Here is a 15,296-nt window from a genome sequence, read left to right as displayed (position 1 = left end):
GGACCCCCAGCCGGCTTTCGATCATAATGGATTCACTGGCGTTCTTATACATTACCTTATTTCCGTTTTTGTATGTTTTTATGCACTCATCGTATGTCTACAAAGTTTTCAGAGAAAGGTGTAGTAAAAGAATTAAATTTTAATAACTTTGGTGTAGTTATGACGTCATATGGCGTCAGAGCCAATAATATAGTCCGCCATATTGGATTTTGACCAATGACGTCATCAAATTAGCATATTCTATGCATATTAAATGATTTAACTTATGTTTAATTATGTAAGATGGTATTAATGTCTGAAAAGAAGTGTAATTTAATATAAAAACCCGGAAAATTTTTATGTTTAAACCAAAATTACTTCTATTTTTAAAAAAATTGCCTGCTAGAAACCCGTTGCCATGGCAACACAAAAAAACATCAACTTACTAGTATAAAACTTATATGAACTTTTTTCCAGAGACATTTTAAGAAAGGTCTCCAAATTTGATACTTCTAGCGCAAGCCGTTTAGCCGCTATCTGAGATCAAAGTTGGGCCTCATAAGCCCCTTAAGTCTGAAATGGGTTTAAAAATCGGGTATTTCTTCTTGTCTTCACCAAAAAATAGAAAAAGTTCAAAATGTATGATTTTTGTATGTAATGTGGACACAGAGGTTACCACATCAGTTTGCAAAACAATTGAGCTGGTAGCATGTTGATAATTTATAAAATTTAGCAAAAAACTGTTCTGGGGCCCGCGCGGACCCCAGGTGTACAGATTAATCAGTCCGGGAAGGTGTTCTGTTGAGGGTTAAATTGAAATTAAATCTGTTGTCCTACTGTCATACATTGTACCATGTTGCGGTTGTAAAGCAATAAAGTTCATTCATTGAATTTCATTCATTCATTCTAAATGAATTTAATTTACCTTCCAGAAGAAGGAAATGTTGATACAAATAGGCATTTACATCAAAGATTGTTTGAATGCTACTCTCATCTGCCGAATAAACATACCCCCCGGAATAAACGTACCCCCCGGACAAATCTTCAAAATCAAATAACCATACCCCCGGAATAAACGTACCCCCCGGAAAATTACCAGAATTGACGGGTAACCTGTGTCTCTTGTACTAAAATGCGCCTTGTACTGATATATGCACAAATCTTTAACTGTTATTTGCAATTATGAATTGAAATAGACAAAAAAAGGGGCATTTAATATTTCGTATTTTGATAAGCACCACCCATGACAATAGAACATTCAGACGAATTTATGCACGCGGTGATTGCAAAAACCGGCCCGAAAATGACAAGTTTCTCGCTACAATACGCGTTTATAAACGTCTTCACATCGATGATTTGTCAATTTTTTTCACACGAAGTTGAAAAAAATTACTGGTTTTCAAAAAATTAATAAACGTACTGTGCAAAATAAGAACGTACTGGGTGGATGTTAGGGCCCAAAAAAATAAACGTACCCGTATGTTTATTCGGCAGATGAGAGTAGAACCAGTAGTGTATACATAAGGCCACACCAAGTAAATTTTATGGATGACGTTCTTTGGAGACCCTAAATGTAATGCGAGAGGGCGAAAAAACAAACAAGAAGGGCCCTAAAAAACAAGATGCCTACATTAGAAATATACTAAGAGACGACAAATGTTAGGACACAAATTGAATGAGGTGACACAGTGTAACAAGCAAGAAGTATTTTATTCATCATCAAAACAGCAATAAATCAGGTGGAACAGCAGTTGTCGTCCTTTCCTGTTTTCGCGTTACGGGTTTCACATCAACCTGACAATTAGCGGCACTGTCGTGACTCTTTGGTCATAGTAAGTTACAGGAAGCGTAATTTCTTGTTTTTGTTTCTAGGAACAGGCCAAAATCAATGCGCGCGCGCGGACGTCATCCATAAAATTTACTTGGTGTGGCCTAAACAATATGAACTTATGAACTTTATTGCTTGACAATCGTACATGGTACAATGTGTGGCAGTAATACAACAATACAACAAAACTAAACTATCTTATTACATTTCTTACCACTACTATCTATACAGTATATGATTTACAATATGTTCCTGTATTGATGATATGATCTCACTTATAAAATAAAGTGTACAGAAATTGGCCTACAAAATATACGTAAGCAGATATGATATGTTACTCAATATATAATCTATCCATATAATAGTAACTTGTAGTATCCATTTGTAGCCACTTCCCAAGACTTTGTTTAAATGTATTGTTGTGTAAGACCTTTTGAATTTCTTAGTCACTATAGTTTTGTGACATGCCAATATGCCTCCTTGGTCCCCCTTTTTAAGGGGGGGGGCAGGGCGCTTATTTGTAACACAGTGTCCATTTTCTGATCAAACGTACATGTAGATCACACACATGTAGAAGCTCTAGTATGCCACCAACCCTAGTACACCATGCCTTCCACCTTCCACACACACGAAGTTCCAGAGCTGCTGATGCTGCATGTGTGATCTACGTTTGATCAGGAAGTTGTGTAATAATGCCTGCAAAGGAGGCTACAATTATCATTATGTTTACCGAAGGAAAACATATTGTTTTTATCCAATTTCCTCTCCCTCTTCTTCTTCTCCAAACACTAGCCTCTTACCTGGCCAATGATATGATTTGTTGATGTCTGTCACCATGGTGACTGGTTACATAATGTTGCAAACTTCATGGTCTGCTCTGCTCCTGTCACCATATACTAGTAGTACATGTATGTGAATGTGTTTGAGTAAAATTATTGAACAGGGCAGACCATGTCCGAAGGTAAACATTATGCATTTGCTTTGCAAATGTTACTTCTCTAGTTAATGATAAAGATTTTTTGTTGCATGGCAGGTACTTTACTCACACAGCAAGTGGACCCGACGTGTGAGGTACAGAAGGAAACCCTGATCCAGTCCATGAAGATATTAAACAACAGACTCCTGCGACAGGAAGTCCCAGACAAACTTGTGGTGCCGCCAACCAAGGTAATTGTTTGTTTATTTCGATCCCCATTAAAAGCACTATTCTTCCTGGGGTCAATAAAATAAAACATAGATAACAAAACTTGTACATAATGATGATTACAAAATAATAAAGTAAGTTCAAAATCAATAGGAGAGGTCAGAGGTCGACCAAAAAAAACACAAAATAATCTGAACATAATCCAGCGTTGTACGTAAACAACAAAGGTGCCCACAAAATTAACAAAGGTATAAATAACTTAAATAACTGAATAGAACATAATGTCCAACTGATCATAATTCCAAAGATAAATATAACAAATTGATCAGCCATTTAAATAACTGAAAGGTAGCAGCAGAGACAAAATAACTTATACAAAATCAAATAAAACATTCTATACAATAAGAGATCAGGCTTAGCTTATGCTTGTTACCACCATAGGCTTAATGGTGAGGATTTGCTTTGAGTCATAGCCCAATTTCTTATTCTTGTTTTGCTTACTTATCCTCTTCATCCTTTCATCCTAGGCCTGCGGTGCCTAACAATTGTTGGGTTGCACATCTTTAATTATCTCTATCTGTACAGCTGGTATAACCGGCTTTCGGCGTAACACATAAGCGTCGCAGGCACGCGGCGCGGCGGCAGCTGGCTATATTACACCTAACCCTTGAACTTGTAACTCTAGACATTGTTTAAAGCTATTTAATGATAATGCCCCTACTGTATACTTGGTGACAGCGAGTTCCACTCTGCGATAGTTCTAGGAAAGAATGAATTCTTGCACACCCCAATCCTTAAGCTTGGTTGATAACTCTGGTACTTGAAGGCATGGCCATTTCTTAGAGTATAGAATTTTCTTCTTACACAACCAGTAAGGTTCTCACCTGCTTACATTTCGATGTCTATCAGACACCTTCCTCAGAGCTTCTGACTGGAGTTCTGCAACTCGCCGCTATTTAATGCCAAAGTAGGTGAGAACCTTACTGGTTGTGTAAGAAGAAAATTCTATAGTCTAAGTATCTTCCAACCTGATGAAATTATTTACGGAGATGGCCATTTCTTGTTCTCTTCTGGGCTGGTATTAGTACAGCACATACAGTATCATCCATATGTTGTTGTTCTGATGATCCATTGATTATTCACTCCAGGAAGAGTATTGTGAAATTCACACTAATGGAGATCCTAAACAAAGTAAACTAAACTATTAGCAAGGGTTAAGATGACCATGACTTTTCCTACCATCTAGACCTGTCATTGGCTTCCTTTTTTATGAGTTCGATCCCGGTAAAGTCATACCTAAGTCTTTAAGAAAAGGTACTAAGTACATACTGCTTTAATTTAATTTCTCTGCTTTGCTTGGCATTTTGGAAATGGTAACGGTAAACGCACACACCACTACCAGTGAACTAGCCCCCTGCTATAATGATTGCACAACTGTGCGGTCCAAGGGCTATTGAACCAGAGATGTGTGCCACCCTATGCACCACCTGGTGTGGGAAGAACTTAAAGCTTTAAATTAACAGTAACTAGTACTTTATGATAAACTGCACCAAATCCTACATAATTATTAGTACTAATAAGCATATCTGAAAGGTATAATATGTAAAAGATTCTGTTATTTTGGTAGACTAAAAATTTTAATCCTTTACAATACAATGGTTTAGATACCAGGTTTTATGCAGCAATGTTTTTATCTTTTTACCTCCGGGGGAGGAGACATCCTAAGCCGCGGAAGGGTTTTGTGAGAGATTTAGATTTTCATGTTCGCAGCTGTTTCTCGCGTTTGGGTGGACGGATTGTTTTGGGACTCGGTATATGTTTTGCTATTGGGCTGTAGATGATGCACTTTCTTTTGTTTTTATTGTGTTTTCGGCATGAAAATGGTGCTTTTTGGTGGCCCCAGAACACCCCCTTTGAGCGTGAAAATGGTCGCGACCGTCAACCTTTGGCGTGTTTAAGATATTCTCGGCCTGGTCCACGTATATGACCCCTCGGAAAGAGGGGTGTCCGGTCTGGATACATTTTTTGTTTAAATCCCTAGGCCTAGTCTTGCGGCACACAACAATTGTTGTTGTGCACATGCATCTTCTCTAACACATAAAAATTCAACACCATCAACTATATATAACAAATTACATATAAAGATATACAATAAAAAGCCCAGAGGTATAAAAACTCAGATTTTACTTGTTGTTCTTGCAGGAGAGGTCCAGTAGAGGCAGCAGTGAGGGCTGTAGCAGACCAGCTGTTGTTGATATAGAAGCAGCCAGAGTTTGGGGGAAACCACGCATGACCAAAGGTAAACTGTAGACTATCTAGAAGACTAAGTACTCTGATGGATATATATATAAAGAAGCTCTGATAAGAAATAAAGAAACATTTACAATGTGCTCCAAAGTTTTCACCTAACCTGATGCTTGTGTGTAATGGCAGTGTTGGAGTCAGAGGTGCAATGTTAGGTGCATTATATATATTATATATTATATATTCTTAGTAAAAGTAAGCAAAGAGGAGATGCACCTTGCAGATTTCTTGCAAACTGCATATTATCTATTATCTTGTATTTACGGTTTTGGCGCCAAATATCTTACATAATATCACTTTAAATCTGGTGTGCTACGTAAAAATACAATATGTCATGTTGTGTGTGTTATGCCAAAAAGGCGATTATACTGGCTATACAGATACAGATGTTTCCCAAAGGTATTGACGTGGAATGTATTATTTTACCCCTTTCAGGATTTCTCTCAATCGGCATTCCGACAGTAAAGAGAGAGAATAACACAAACTATCTGGACGTCACCCTGAACTCATTAATAGAGCACACCCCAGAGAGTGATCGAGGACAAGTCACTATCGTTATCTTCCTGGCAGACTTGGACAGAGACTACAACAGGAGACTTTCACTGGAAATTCAGCAGAACTATTCCAGGTATCTAAGCAATGGCTTTATACAAGTTGTTCAGGCGCACAAGTCTTTCTACCCACAACTGGAGGGATTGAAACAAAACTTTAACGACACACAAGAGAGGGTAAAATGGAGGTCAAAGCAGTGCGTCGATTTCGCCTTCCTGTTTAGCTACTGTCGCGATTTATCAGAGTTCTATCTTCAGCTAGAAGATGACGTAATATCAGCGGAAAAATACCTGAAGGCAATCAGAGACTTTGTCAACTCACAGACATCTGCTTGGACTATGCTGGAGTTTTCGGAGCTTGGTTTCATCGGGAAGTTGTTCAAGTCGTCCGATTTACAACGACTTGCAGACTTTATCATGCTGTTCTACCAGGAAATGCCAGTGGACTATCTGATACGCTACTTCATACAGCTGCTGCCGCATCAGAAGTCGTTCCTCCACCTGCCTTCGCTGTTCCAGCACATCGGGAAACACTCGTCTCTGTCAGGGAAACAGCAGAACCTGGTCGACTCCTTCTTTGTGGATAGTTTGAAGAGGAGGTATAACGACTCTGACAACCCGTCGGCTGCGGTGAGCACGAATATTCCCGTTTTCAGACAGTTCAAGCCGCAGCTTGCGTACAGCGCCGAGCCCGGATACCTCTGGGCCAAGAGTCCGCTGGCCGGACAGGCGTTCTTCGTTCTCTTCGAGGATCCCGCCAGGCTCGCTAGGATCGTCGTAGAGACCGGTTCTGTAGAACATTCCACGGACGTTCTGGAGAACGGAACGCTGGAAGCGAGCCCGCGCCTCGTGTCTGTCAACGAGCTGGATAACACGCCGTACTGCGCGGAGTACGTGAAACTTGGCGAGTTCGAGAACGGGAGGGTTGAGGTGATGACAAGAAGCAGGGAGGGACTGGGGTCATTTGAGGTGAAGTGTCTGAAGGTGACAGTAAACAGGGACCAGCAGGTGTGGATGCTAGTGAAGGAGATTGCCGTGTGGACAGTTAAATGAGACCCCCCTACAGTCTATAATGAAAGGGTCCAAAAATAGAGAGCTGCAGATATAGCAATATTTTGGTACAGCTCGCCTGGCTCAAAGAAATCGTTATTTTATATAAAAATGCAAGATTACAAAGTTTTTAGGCAATCTTACAAGTGGCTGTATAGGGTTGTTCACTAGAATGGAATGGTTTAACAGGGCTCAAAATACTGGTTGCATATGCACCCAAAATTGGTGCTGTGCTCTGTGTTCTGACTGGGGGTGTGCTGGTGCACCAAGATATTTAATATGTAGGTTTATATTTAAGATACTATGATCATATGATTGTACACTAGCTTACAGCGTATTGAGAAAAGATCTAATGATATATTACTATTTTGATGTTTGCAACTACATGTAGAGAACACAAGTGTTTTGCAGGCGAAAGTTTTTTACGAGCCTAAAATTTTTACAAATAGGTGTCCCAGTGCACCAGGAATGAATTTCGAGCCCTGTTTTGGGTTCAAACCCTACCGTATTCTGCATTTGAATCCTTAGCACACCTTCATGTTGTGACCTTTGTAACTCCTATAATAGGCCACAGCAAGTCATTTTTATGGATGACATCAGCGTGCACATTAATTTTTGCCTGATTTTGGAAAAAACAAGAAAATTTGTTGCCTTCTGACAGTGGTCAACATGCCGAAAATGGGCAAAGATGTCTGTTGCCACGCCGGAAGGTGGATAGCAGATACCTTATATGAAGAGAGGAAACTAGAAAAGGCTCTGATTTAATGTTGTTGTTTTTTTTTTTACTTTGATGATGTGATATGTGATGGTGGTTGTATATGTGATGTACCCTCTGAGTCAAAACCATTTGTACAATGATTGAGTCAAAAATTAAAAATTTTGGAACCTTGTTGTTTTTTTGGCCCAATCGCATTTTGAGTCTGCGGAGGATGTCATCCATAAAATATACTTGTTGTGGCCATATTTCTATTTGCTCACTTAACGTAGGGACATCCTCTCAGATGGGATGTAAAGAGAATGTCCTGTGTGTGAGGAGAGCCACACCTTGAGCACTTTAAAGATCCCAGCACATTTATCAAAGACAGTAGGGGTCCATCCTGGTGTCAGTGGTTCAAACCTTACACTCAGGTCTAACACAGCTTGTACTTATACTTATACAAAACTGGTGCACAAATGACTTACGACCTGGTGTATGGTTTACTGGCTGTGAGAAGCAAACAAACAAACAAACAAACAAAAATTTTCTTCATCTTTGCTATTGATAGATGCACTGCTGTCAACAATATCATAAACTTACAAACATGACTTTGCAGAAGTGAAAACTGTTGCTTCTAATGCTACATGCACATTATGTATGATGCATTATTTATGGATATTCTTATATATGTTAGTACATATGTACCAAATGCAATGCCTTATTTTGCTGTAGGCAATGTCGTGGGTGAATAAACAACATGAGTGTGGGACCATGAACATATTATGTGTGCCCTACTTCGAGTACTCACTGACAAATGCAATGCCCAGATACAAGTGGGGGTTCAGTTGTTGCTTACGTCTGACCATAAAATTGGTAGCTATTTACATTTGATGTTGTATTGTTGGCTAAAAACATCACATTTGAGTCAAGCTGATCTGGTAGGTTGGTTATTTGCAAGAGTGTTGGCCCCATGCTTGGGCCACTTGGCATATGTAGTGATAAGGTACGTCGCAGTTCACGTCATTCCACGTGTTTTTCCACCACGGAAGGAGGGAGGAGGTAGAGTGAAAGTAGTGAACACAGTCCTCGCCACGTTTGTTGTCTGGTTGATCCCAAGCCCAATCGACGAAGCTCTGAAAAAGTGATGTTCAAGAGCAGTGCCATCGATCCATTCAAGTTAGCTTCTACTCAAAGCCAGAATTTTCGTTGATGGCGTTCTTGATTGAGACGAGGAAGTTGTTTGTTGCTTATTTTATCCCTTGCAAACCTATGTCGTACAGTGGAAACATACTAGAATGTGTTTCCCCTATGTTTCCACTGTTGGACTGAAGGAAACACACAGGAAACACACTGGAAACATATAGATAATCCGTGACCAACTTCTCCGCCCATAGAAACACAAGGAGCTGTCACAGGATTCTGACTGGAGCAGAATATCATTTCCATTGTGTTTCCTTCTCGCCAATTAGAGACTGTGTTTCCAGTGTGTTTCCTCTGTGTGTCTTGGTTTAAGTTAATCACTCCTAGGAGCAGAGCCCAGCAGCATTTCTCAGAAATTGTGTTGCAATATCAGACAGACTCCAGCCCCTCGCCTACATATATATACGGAATGAAACAATGTCTTCAGTGTTCCAAATTTTTGCCTGTAGTTATATATACCTATACAAGGAATACAAGGGGCAGAATTTCTATTCATCATTTATAAATCAAGTACATTTGTAACTGTGTTCTATCACCAGTGTTCATGACTCATGAGTTTCTAAACCTGTATCTGAATGGGTATGCATTGCCTTGAAAGAGAAATGGTCCTTCTAGTTCCTTAGAACACACAGTAAGGGACAAAAAGGATAGTCTGTATCATGTGACTTGTGTCTCTAATTGGCGAGAAGGAAACACATTGGAAAACCTTCCACTATACCTCCTCTAAAACAAACATTAGGGACCCTCTGAAGAGGGAAAGAGGAGAGGACACACAGAGGAAACATACCCTCTTCTGTCCAGAGTGTTTCCCCTGTGTTTCCCCTGTATTTCGACTATGTGACAGAGGTTTGGAATTGTCTCGAGGCATGGCGAGTGTGCCGCCATCTTCACTACAACGCTGGGCCGACACGTTGAAGTTTGCTTTGTCATTGAACGCGCGCCTTGTAGCACAGCCCATACCGCTCATTGTAACCTTCAGGACAACATACTGCAAAACATGCATAGAACAAGAATTCCGAGATTTCATACCTCCATGAAATATGGGCTTGATATGTAAATGTAAATTTCCTCTTTAATTATGCAAATTACCTCCGCATTAACATGATATATAATATGCATCGTGATGTATGTTAACTTTTGATGAACTTACAGATGTCCAAAGTATGACATTCCCATTATTCACCATTAAGAAATCATAGAATTTTTGCATAAATTATGCAAATTAGGTCATCATTTGCATAATTAGTATCTGTTGATGTTCTGCCTGCCATAGGTTACATACATTACATGTATGAAAGTAGTATAATGTAAAACACTGTAATCATAGAATTTCCTCATTAATTATGCAAATAAAGTCCTCATTTGCATAATTTGCATTTAATCATGTACATCTCTCTCTTAGCTACCTACACACCAAAAATTATGAAAATATGTTGTTCCTATCTGGACTTATTGGCTTTTAAACATTTCGCCAGAAAGTGCCCTGCAGTTCCAAAACAAGCTGCTAGGGGGAACAAACTCACACCACTTATTCCTGACAGGAAAAGCAATCTGTCACCAAAACATCAAGACCATAGCATGTTCAGGACAAAAGATACAAAAACCGGAAGTTCTGCTGCAGTACCAAGGTCATCCACCAGGAGGCCCATATTTGACCTTGACGTTTGTCTTCCTAAGACTAACCAACATACCAAATATCATCATAATCCATAAAGGCGTTCTGAAGTTATGCTGACCACAAAGTTGCGGAAACACAGACAGACAGACAGACACACAGACACACACACATACATACATACATACATACATACATACAGACAGACACGCCAAAAAACAATACCTCCATTTTTCATGGAGGTAATAAAGGGCTTGCCACCAAGGAGGTTATAGGGGGAGATAACCTCCTCGTTTACACATAGTATGATTTACGTACAACAACAAGCTATTCACGAATCAAGTCCAACAGATTGCAGGATACTCGACGTTACAGACAGATTCGAATATATCTCTGAATGCAATAACGTGCACAATGCCAAAAAATTTAGATACATAAAAGACTGTTTTGTTGTTTGAAAAAAAGACGTGTGCCAGCCCTTCTTATTTTGCTGGTAGGACTTAAAGTTTTATTCTATACTCTCTCTCTCTCTCTCTATTCTATTCTGTCCATCAGCATGTAACTCATCTATTGTGACAAGGACGAAAAGGAATAGTATATCCATTTGTAAAAAGAGGTCGATGACCTCATACCTTCGCCGTGTATGAGTTTGAGTTTTCAGCAACATTTCATGACTAGACACGGTGACAGCACACTCAAGTTACAGTATATCAACTTATTTTATTCCGCCACCAACGCAGAGGACGAATACAGGACAAGACAATACACGGGAAAGTCGTGTAAAGTACCTTTTCCAAGGGCACAAGATCGGTGGCATGTCAGGACTCCAACCCGGGACCTCTTGGTTCCGAGTCGAGCACTCTGCCGCTATGCCACAAGTAGGCAGAATCCATATCTCTTACAGTGTGGAGTACATTTTGTTAAATTTGATATCTTATTTGATTGCATTACTTCATTTAGTAGTTACTTAGTTACCCCAAAATTAAACCTAACGTTCTAAAATCTAACCTTCACTGACGTAATTAGTTAGTTAGTACGTTAAGTTAACAATATATCCATCTGCACCTACATTGATTAGTTGTTTTCATCCTTAAGTACAGTGCATGTAAAACATGTAATCCGACCAAAATCTATTAAAACATCAACTGTTATTTATGGGGACGCCTTCAATAAACCTGTAAGTTTCTCGGTTCTCCGACACTGATTCCTACAAAATTTACAACAATCTGACTTTTTAAAGAGCAAATAGAACATAAACATTCCAATAAGCCACAATCGTCACAGTCGCAGTCCCCATAGAGCAAAATACAATGCAAGTGAACTAAAACGTCCACATGAGCGCTTTCTGTAAATAAGATACGACGTATCAAAGAAAATTAAGGAACATAAAGCGTGTACATTAGAGTTAATGTTATGACCAGGATTAAATGAGTACATAGGGTTTATTATAGATTGTTCCTACTTTGACAAAAAGTGGGCTGAATTTAGGTTCCGGGCTCTCCTGCACATTCCTACGACAATCTGTCTTTTGTTAATACACCAAGTAAATTTTATGGCATTGATTTTAATCGCATTGATTTTGGCCTGTTCCTAGAAAAAAAAAAAAACCAAGAAATTCCGCTTCCTGTAACTATGACCAAAGAGTCACGACAGTGCAGCAAATCGTCAGATTGACGTGAAACCGGTAACGCGAAATGGGTAAAGAGCACGAAAATGTGATGAAAGAAACAGGACAGGATGACAACTGCTGTTCCACCTAATTTATTGCTGTTTTGATGATGAATAAAATACCTCTTGCTTGTTACACTGTGTCACATTTGTCGTCTCTTAGTATATTTCCAATCTAGGCATCTTGTTTTTTTTTTCGCCCTCTCGCATTAGATTTAGGGTCTCCAAAGGACGTCATCCATAAAATTTACTTGGTGTGGCCTAATCGCAAATACAACATAAGCATCCCAATAAACCACAGTCCCCGCAGTCACAGTCACCGCAGTCACAGTCACAACAGTCACAGTCACATCCGGGACCACAGTAGCACCAGCCACACCAGTCACTTGTGCGGCCATGCCTGCGTCGTTTCTTTTTACCATCATGTGGAGGCGTTGCTGCAGTACCTTGTACGGCCACAGGGGGCGCCGCACGCTCCTCTACGACGACACCTGGCGATATATGCAATAATTACAAGATGAATTGACATTTTCTCAAGATGTCATCATCGTGTGCGACGCCACGTTGGTGTCCATCGTTTTGGATATACAGATATATTTAGCTACCGAATATCTACAGATAACGCAAGAAGAGTAAACCAGAAGAAGTGACGGAAAAACTTATAGAAGGCTGTCTACGATTGAAATAAGTACTAGGAACAAGGAGGTTATAGGAATTTAAGGAAACAAAGATATGAAAAAAAAAAAACTACTACCGTAAGGAGTGACGACAGGTTGGGTGGTGACAGGAGGAGGATTGACAGGGTATGGAACCTGTCCAAAACCGACTGCGTTTGGACCCTGATGTGCGTAGGCTTGTTGGATTGGATAGCCGTAATTCTGTAGGGGAGGCCCTGAGGGTTGCCCCGGACCCTGATGTGCGTAGGCTTGTTGGATTGGATAGCCGTAATTCTGTAGGGGAGGCCCTGAGGGTTGTCCCTGGTAGTTCACAGCCCCGTGGTACGGCGGAGGCGGCACGGTTGCCATACCGCTGAGTACTGCTGCTAGAAAAAGAACATACTTATTCCGGCCACATACATTGAAAAACTATGTAAATCTATTCATCCATGTTTCAAAAAAAGAAGAGACCTTGTAGGTATTAATGTAGTAATTCTTCTTGTTTTGTTCTACCATTGGGCCATGTTGATTTCATTATATGGATGACATCCTCCGGGAGCCCCAAAACTGATGCGCGCGTGCGAATGAAAAAAAGTTTTGAAAAAAAAAAAGTTCTTTTCATTATGAAATCTACGTGGTCATGAGGGTTGAGCAAATGGCACAGAATATGGTTTGTCGAATAATCTAGTCTTCAAGTTCATTTCTTTACAATTTCGTCTTTTTTCGTTTGATTTTGGCATTCTACGACATTGGTATAGTTTTTATTAATTTTTTTTGGTAACTTATGGTATATTTTTGCTCATTTTGCAACTGTTTTGTACGATTTACAGTATGTTTGAAAACTTTTTTTTTGGAAACGGCCGAAAATTCATGCGCGCGCGGATGTTATCCATATAATCAAATCAACATGGCCTTATACATAACGGGGCTTTGTGGAAGTGACTGATGGTTCTTACAACGAAGTCAGAGTTCGTAGATGCCCGTTTCAAGTATAGAACTGAGGAGTTTGGTTTTATACAGTCCCCAGGATCGAATCGTAATGCGGCCAAATTCGACAGGCAAATTTACAGACAACAAGAATTTGGGATGGGACTGACGATAATTATGATGAACAGTCGTGCGAATGTCAACGCGACTGTTTACAACGCTGGAACTGTCGTGTATCTAAAGGGGAAGTTGTAAGCTAGAAGCACCGTGAAACAGAATAGCTCATTTGTGAAGTCTAGTCTGTGAGTGCAATGTAATGCCTGAACTCACACAGAAGGGATTTTCATACTGTACAGACGTATCCATTACAGAAACAAGGAAAAAAAAGTAAGTCATAGTTTACTTTAGTCTCCACTAGACTCTTTTGCAGGATGAATAGAAGTAGAAATCTGCTAAAGGGGAGTTGGCTGGCCATAGAGGGTCCAGCTTGCCTGCACACTGCTTGTCTGCCCTCTATGGCCAGCCAACTACCCTTTACTACCTTCGCCAAGAAGGTATGTTTTCAGTAGCGTTTGTCTGTTTGTTTTGTGAACAGCATAACTCAAGAAGCTTAGTAATATATAAACATGCATTGTCATGAAACTTGGTAGGTGGGTAGGTCTTAATGTGACCTAGAAATGATTAGATTTTGGGCCCCCTGGCAGCTTTTGTTAGTACTGCAGCAGAACTTCCGGTTTTGATATCTCGCGACCTGGACATGCTAGGGTCACGAATTGTAGTTGGTAGGTAGCTCTTGAAGTAGGGAAGAAGTGACATGAGTTTGGGTCCCCTAGCGGCTTGTTCTGGAACTGCAGGGCCATTTGTTGAAAATTTTTTGAAGGATGATAACTGAAGAACCGGTTGACGGATTGTCGTGATTTTTGGTATGTAGGTAGCTGAAGGGATGCTTAACATAATCAAATGACAATTATGCAAATCAGGAGCTAATTTGCATAATTAATGAGGAAATTCTATAAATCTGCTTTGTTCGATAATAGGGCTATGAAACACTTATGACATGTAATTGAGAATGAAAAAAAAACATCTGAGGATATAGATTATGTAAATTAAGCCCTAATTTGCATAATTAATGGGAATTTTTTATAATTTCATAGTTGTAACTGCTGGGAATTTCATACTTGCCACATTTGGAAGTTAAGTGAAGGCGAACATCAATAAACATAATTTATTCAAATCATTACCTCATTTGCATAATTTATGAGGAAGTGCTATAATAGCCTTTTTGTTAAGATAAGACTGTCATTGGGTGGAGAATATAAGTTTACCTACCAACGAGACAGGATTACCTGGCAGACCAACGAAAGACAGGTATGGCAGTAGGACTGAGAATACCGGCTCTCACCTGTTGACTTTATTTTCGCTTTCTTCGTGTCGTGGGAGGGGGTGACGTTATAGTGTCCTAAAAAAGCCATGATTTGTCGTTAGTCCGACAACTGTTACCACGTCTCTGGTTTGGTATAAAGTACTATTTCACTGAGTACCAGCCTAACTTAGATCCCAAACGAGTCTACAAAAGATCTCTAAAACGCAAGAAGCATTTTTGTGAACAGATACTGTACTCACAGTGGAACAGGTTAGCACAGTGCTGAGTCAGTTCCTGTGTTGCATGCCGTAAAG

At 39.8% G+C, this 15,296-nt stretch overlaps 1 protein-coding gene and 1 long non-coding RNA gene across 3 annotated transcripts in view; one reads left to right on the top strand and one right to left on the bottom strand.

The window, feature by feature from the left end:
• The window catches only part of LOC109469462 (alpha-1,3-mannosyl-glycoprotein 4-beta-N-acetylglucosaminyltransferase C-like), an 8,816-nt gene extending 1,324 nt beyond the window's left edge, over window positions 1–7,492 (top strand). Inside the window, exons 2-4 of the mRNA XM_019767981.1 lie at window positions 2,841–2,974; window positions 5,154–5,250; window positions 5,691–7,492. Coding sequence (XP_019623540.1) covers window positions 2,841–2,974; window positions 5,154–5,250; window positions 5,691–6,859 — 1,400 coding nt within the window. The 3' untranslated portion in view covers window positions 6,860–7,492. The remainder of the gene's footprint in view (window positions 1–2,840; window positions 2,975–5,153; window positions 5,251–5,690) is intronic.
• A 4,625-nt stretch (window positions 7,493–12,117) lies between these two features.
• LOC109469456 lies at window positions 12,118–15,296 on the bottom strand. Of its 2 annotated transcripts, XR_002140193.1 has the most exons (4): window positions 15,243–15,296; window positions 14,949–15,078; window positions 12,791–13,078; window positions 12,118–12,527 (listed from the first exon to the last, which is right to left on the bottom strand). It is a non-coding gene; the product is annotated as an uncharacterized LOC109469456 (long non-coding RNA). The 2 variants fall into 2 exon arrangements; XR_002140192.1 differs by having other exon boundaries at window positions 14,949–15,280.

Source organism: Branchiostoma belcheri, unplaced genomic scaffold (genome assembly GCF_001625305.1).
Source record: "Branchiostoma belcheri isolate BF01 breed outbred unplaced genomic scaffold, Haploidv18h27 scaffold203, whole genome shotgun sequence".
Lineage (NCBI taxonomy): Eukaryota > Metazoa > Chordata > Leptocardii > Amphioxiformes > Branchiostomatidae > Branchiostoma > Branchiostoma belcheri.
This window is presented reverse-complemented; position numbering and strand designations above follow the sequence as displayed.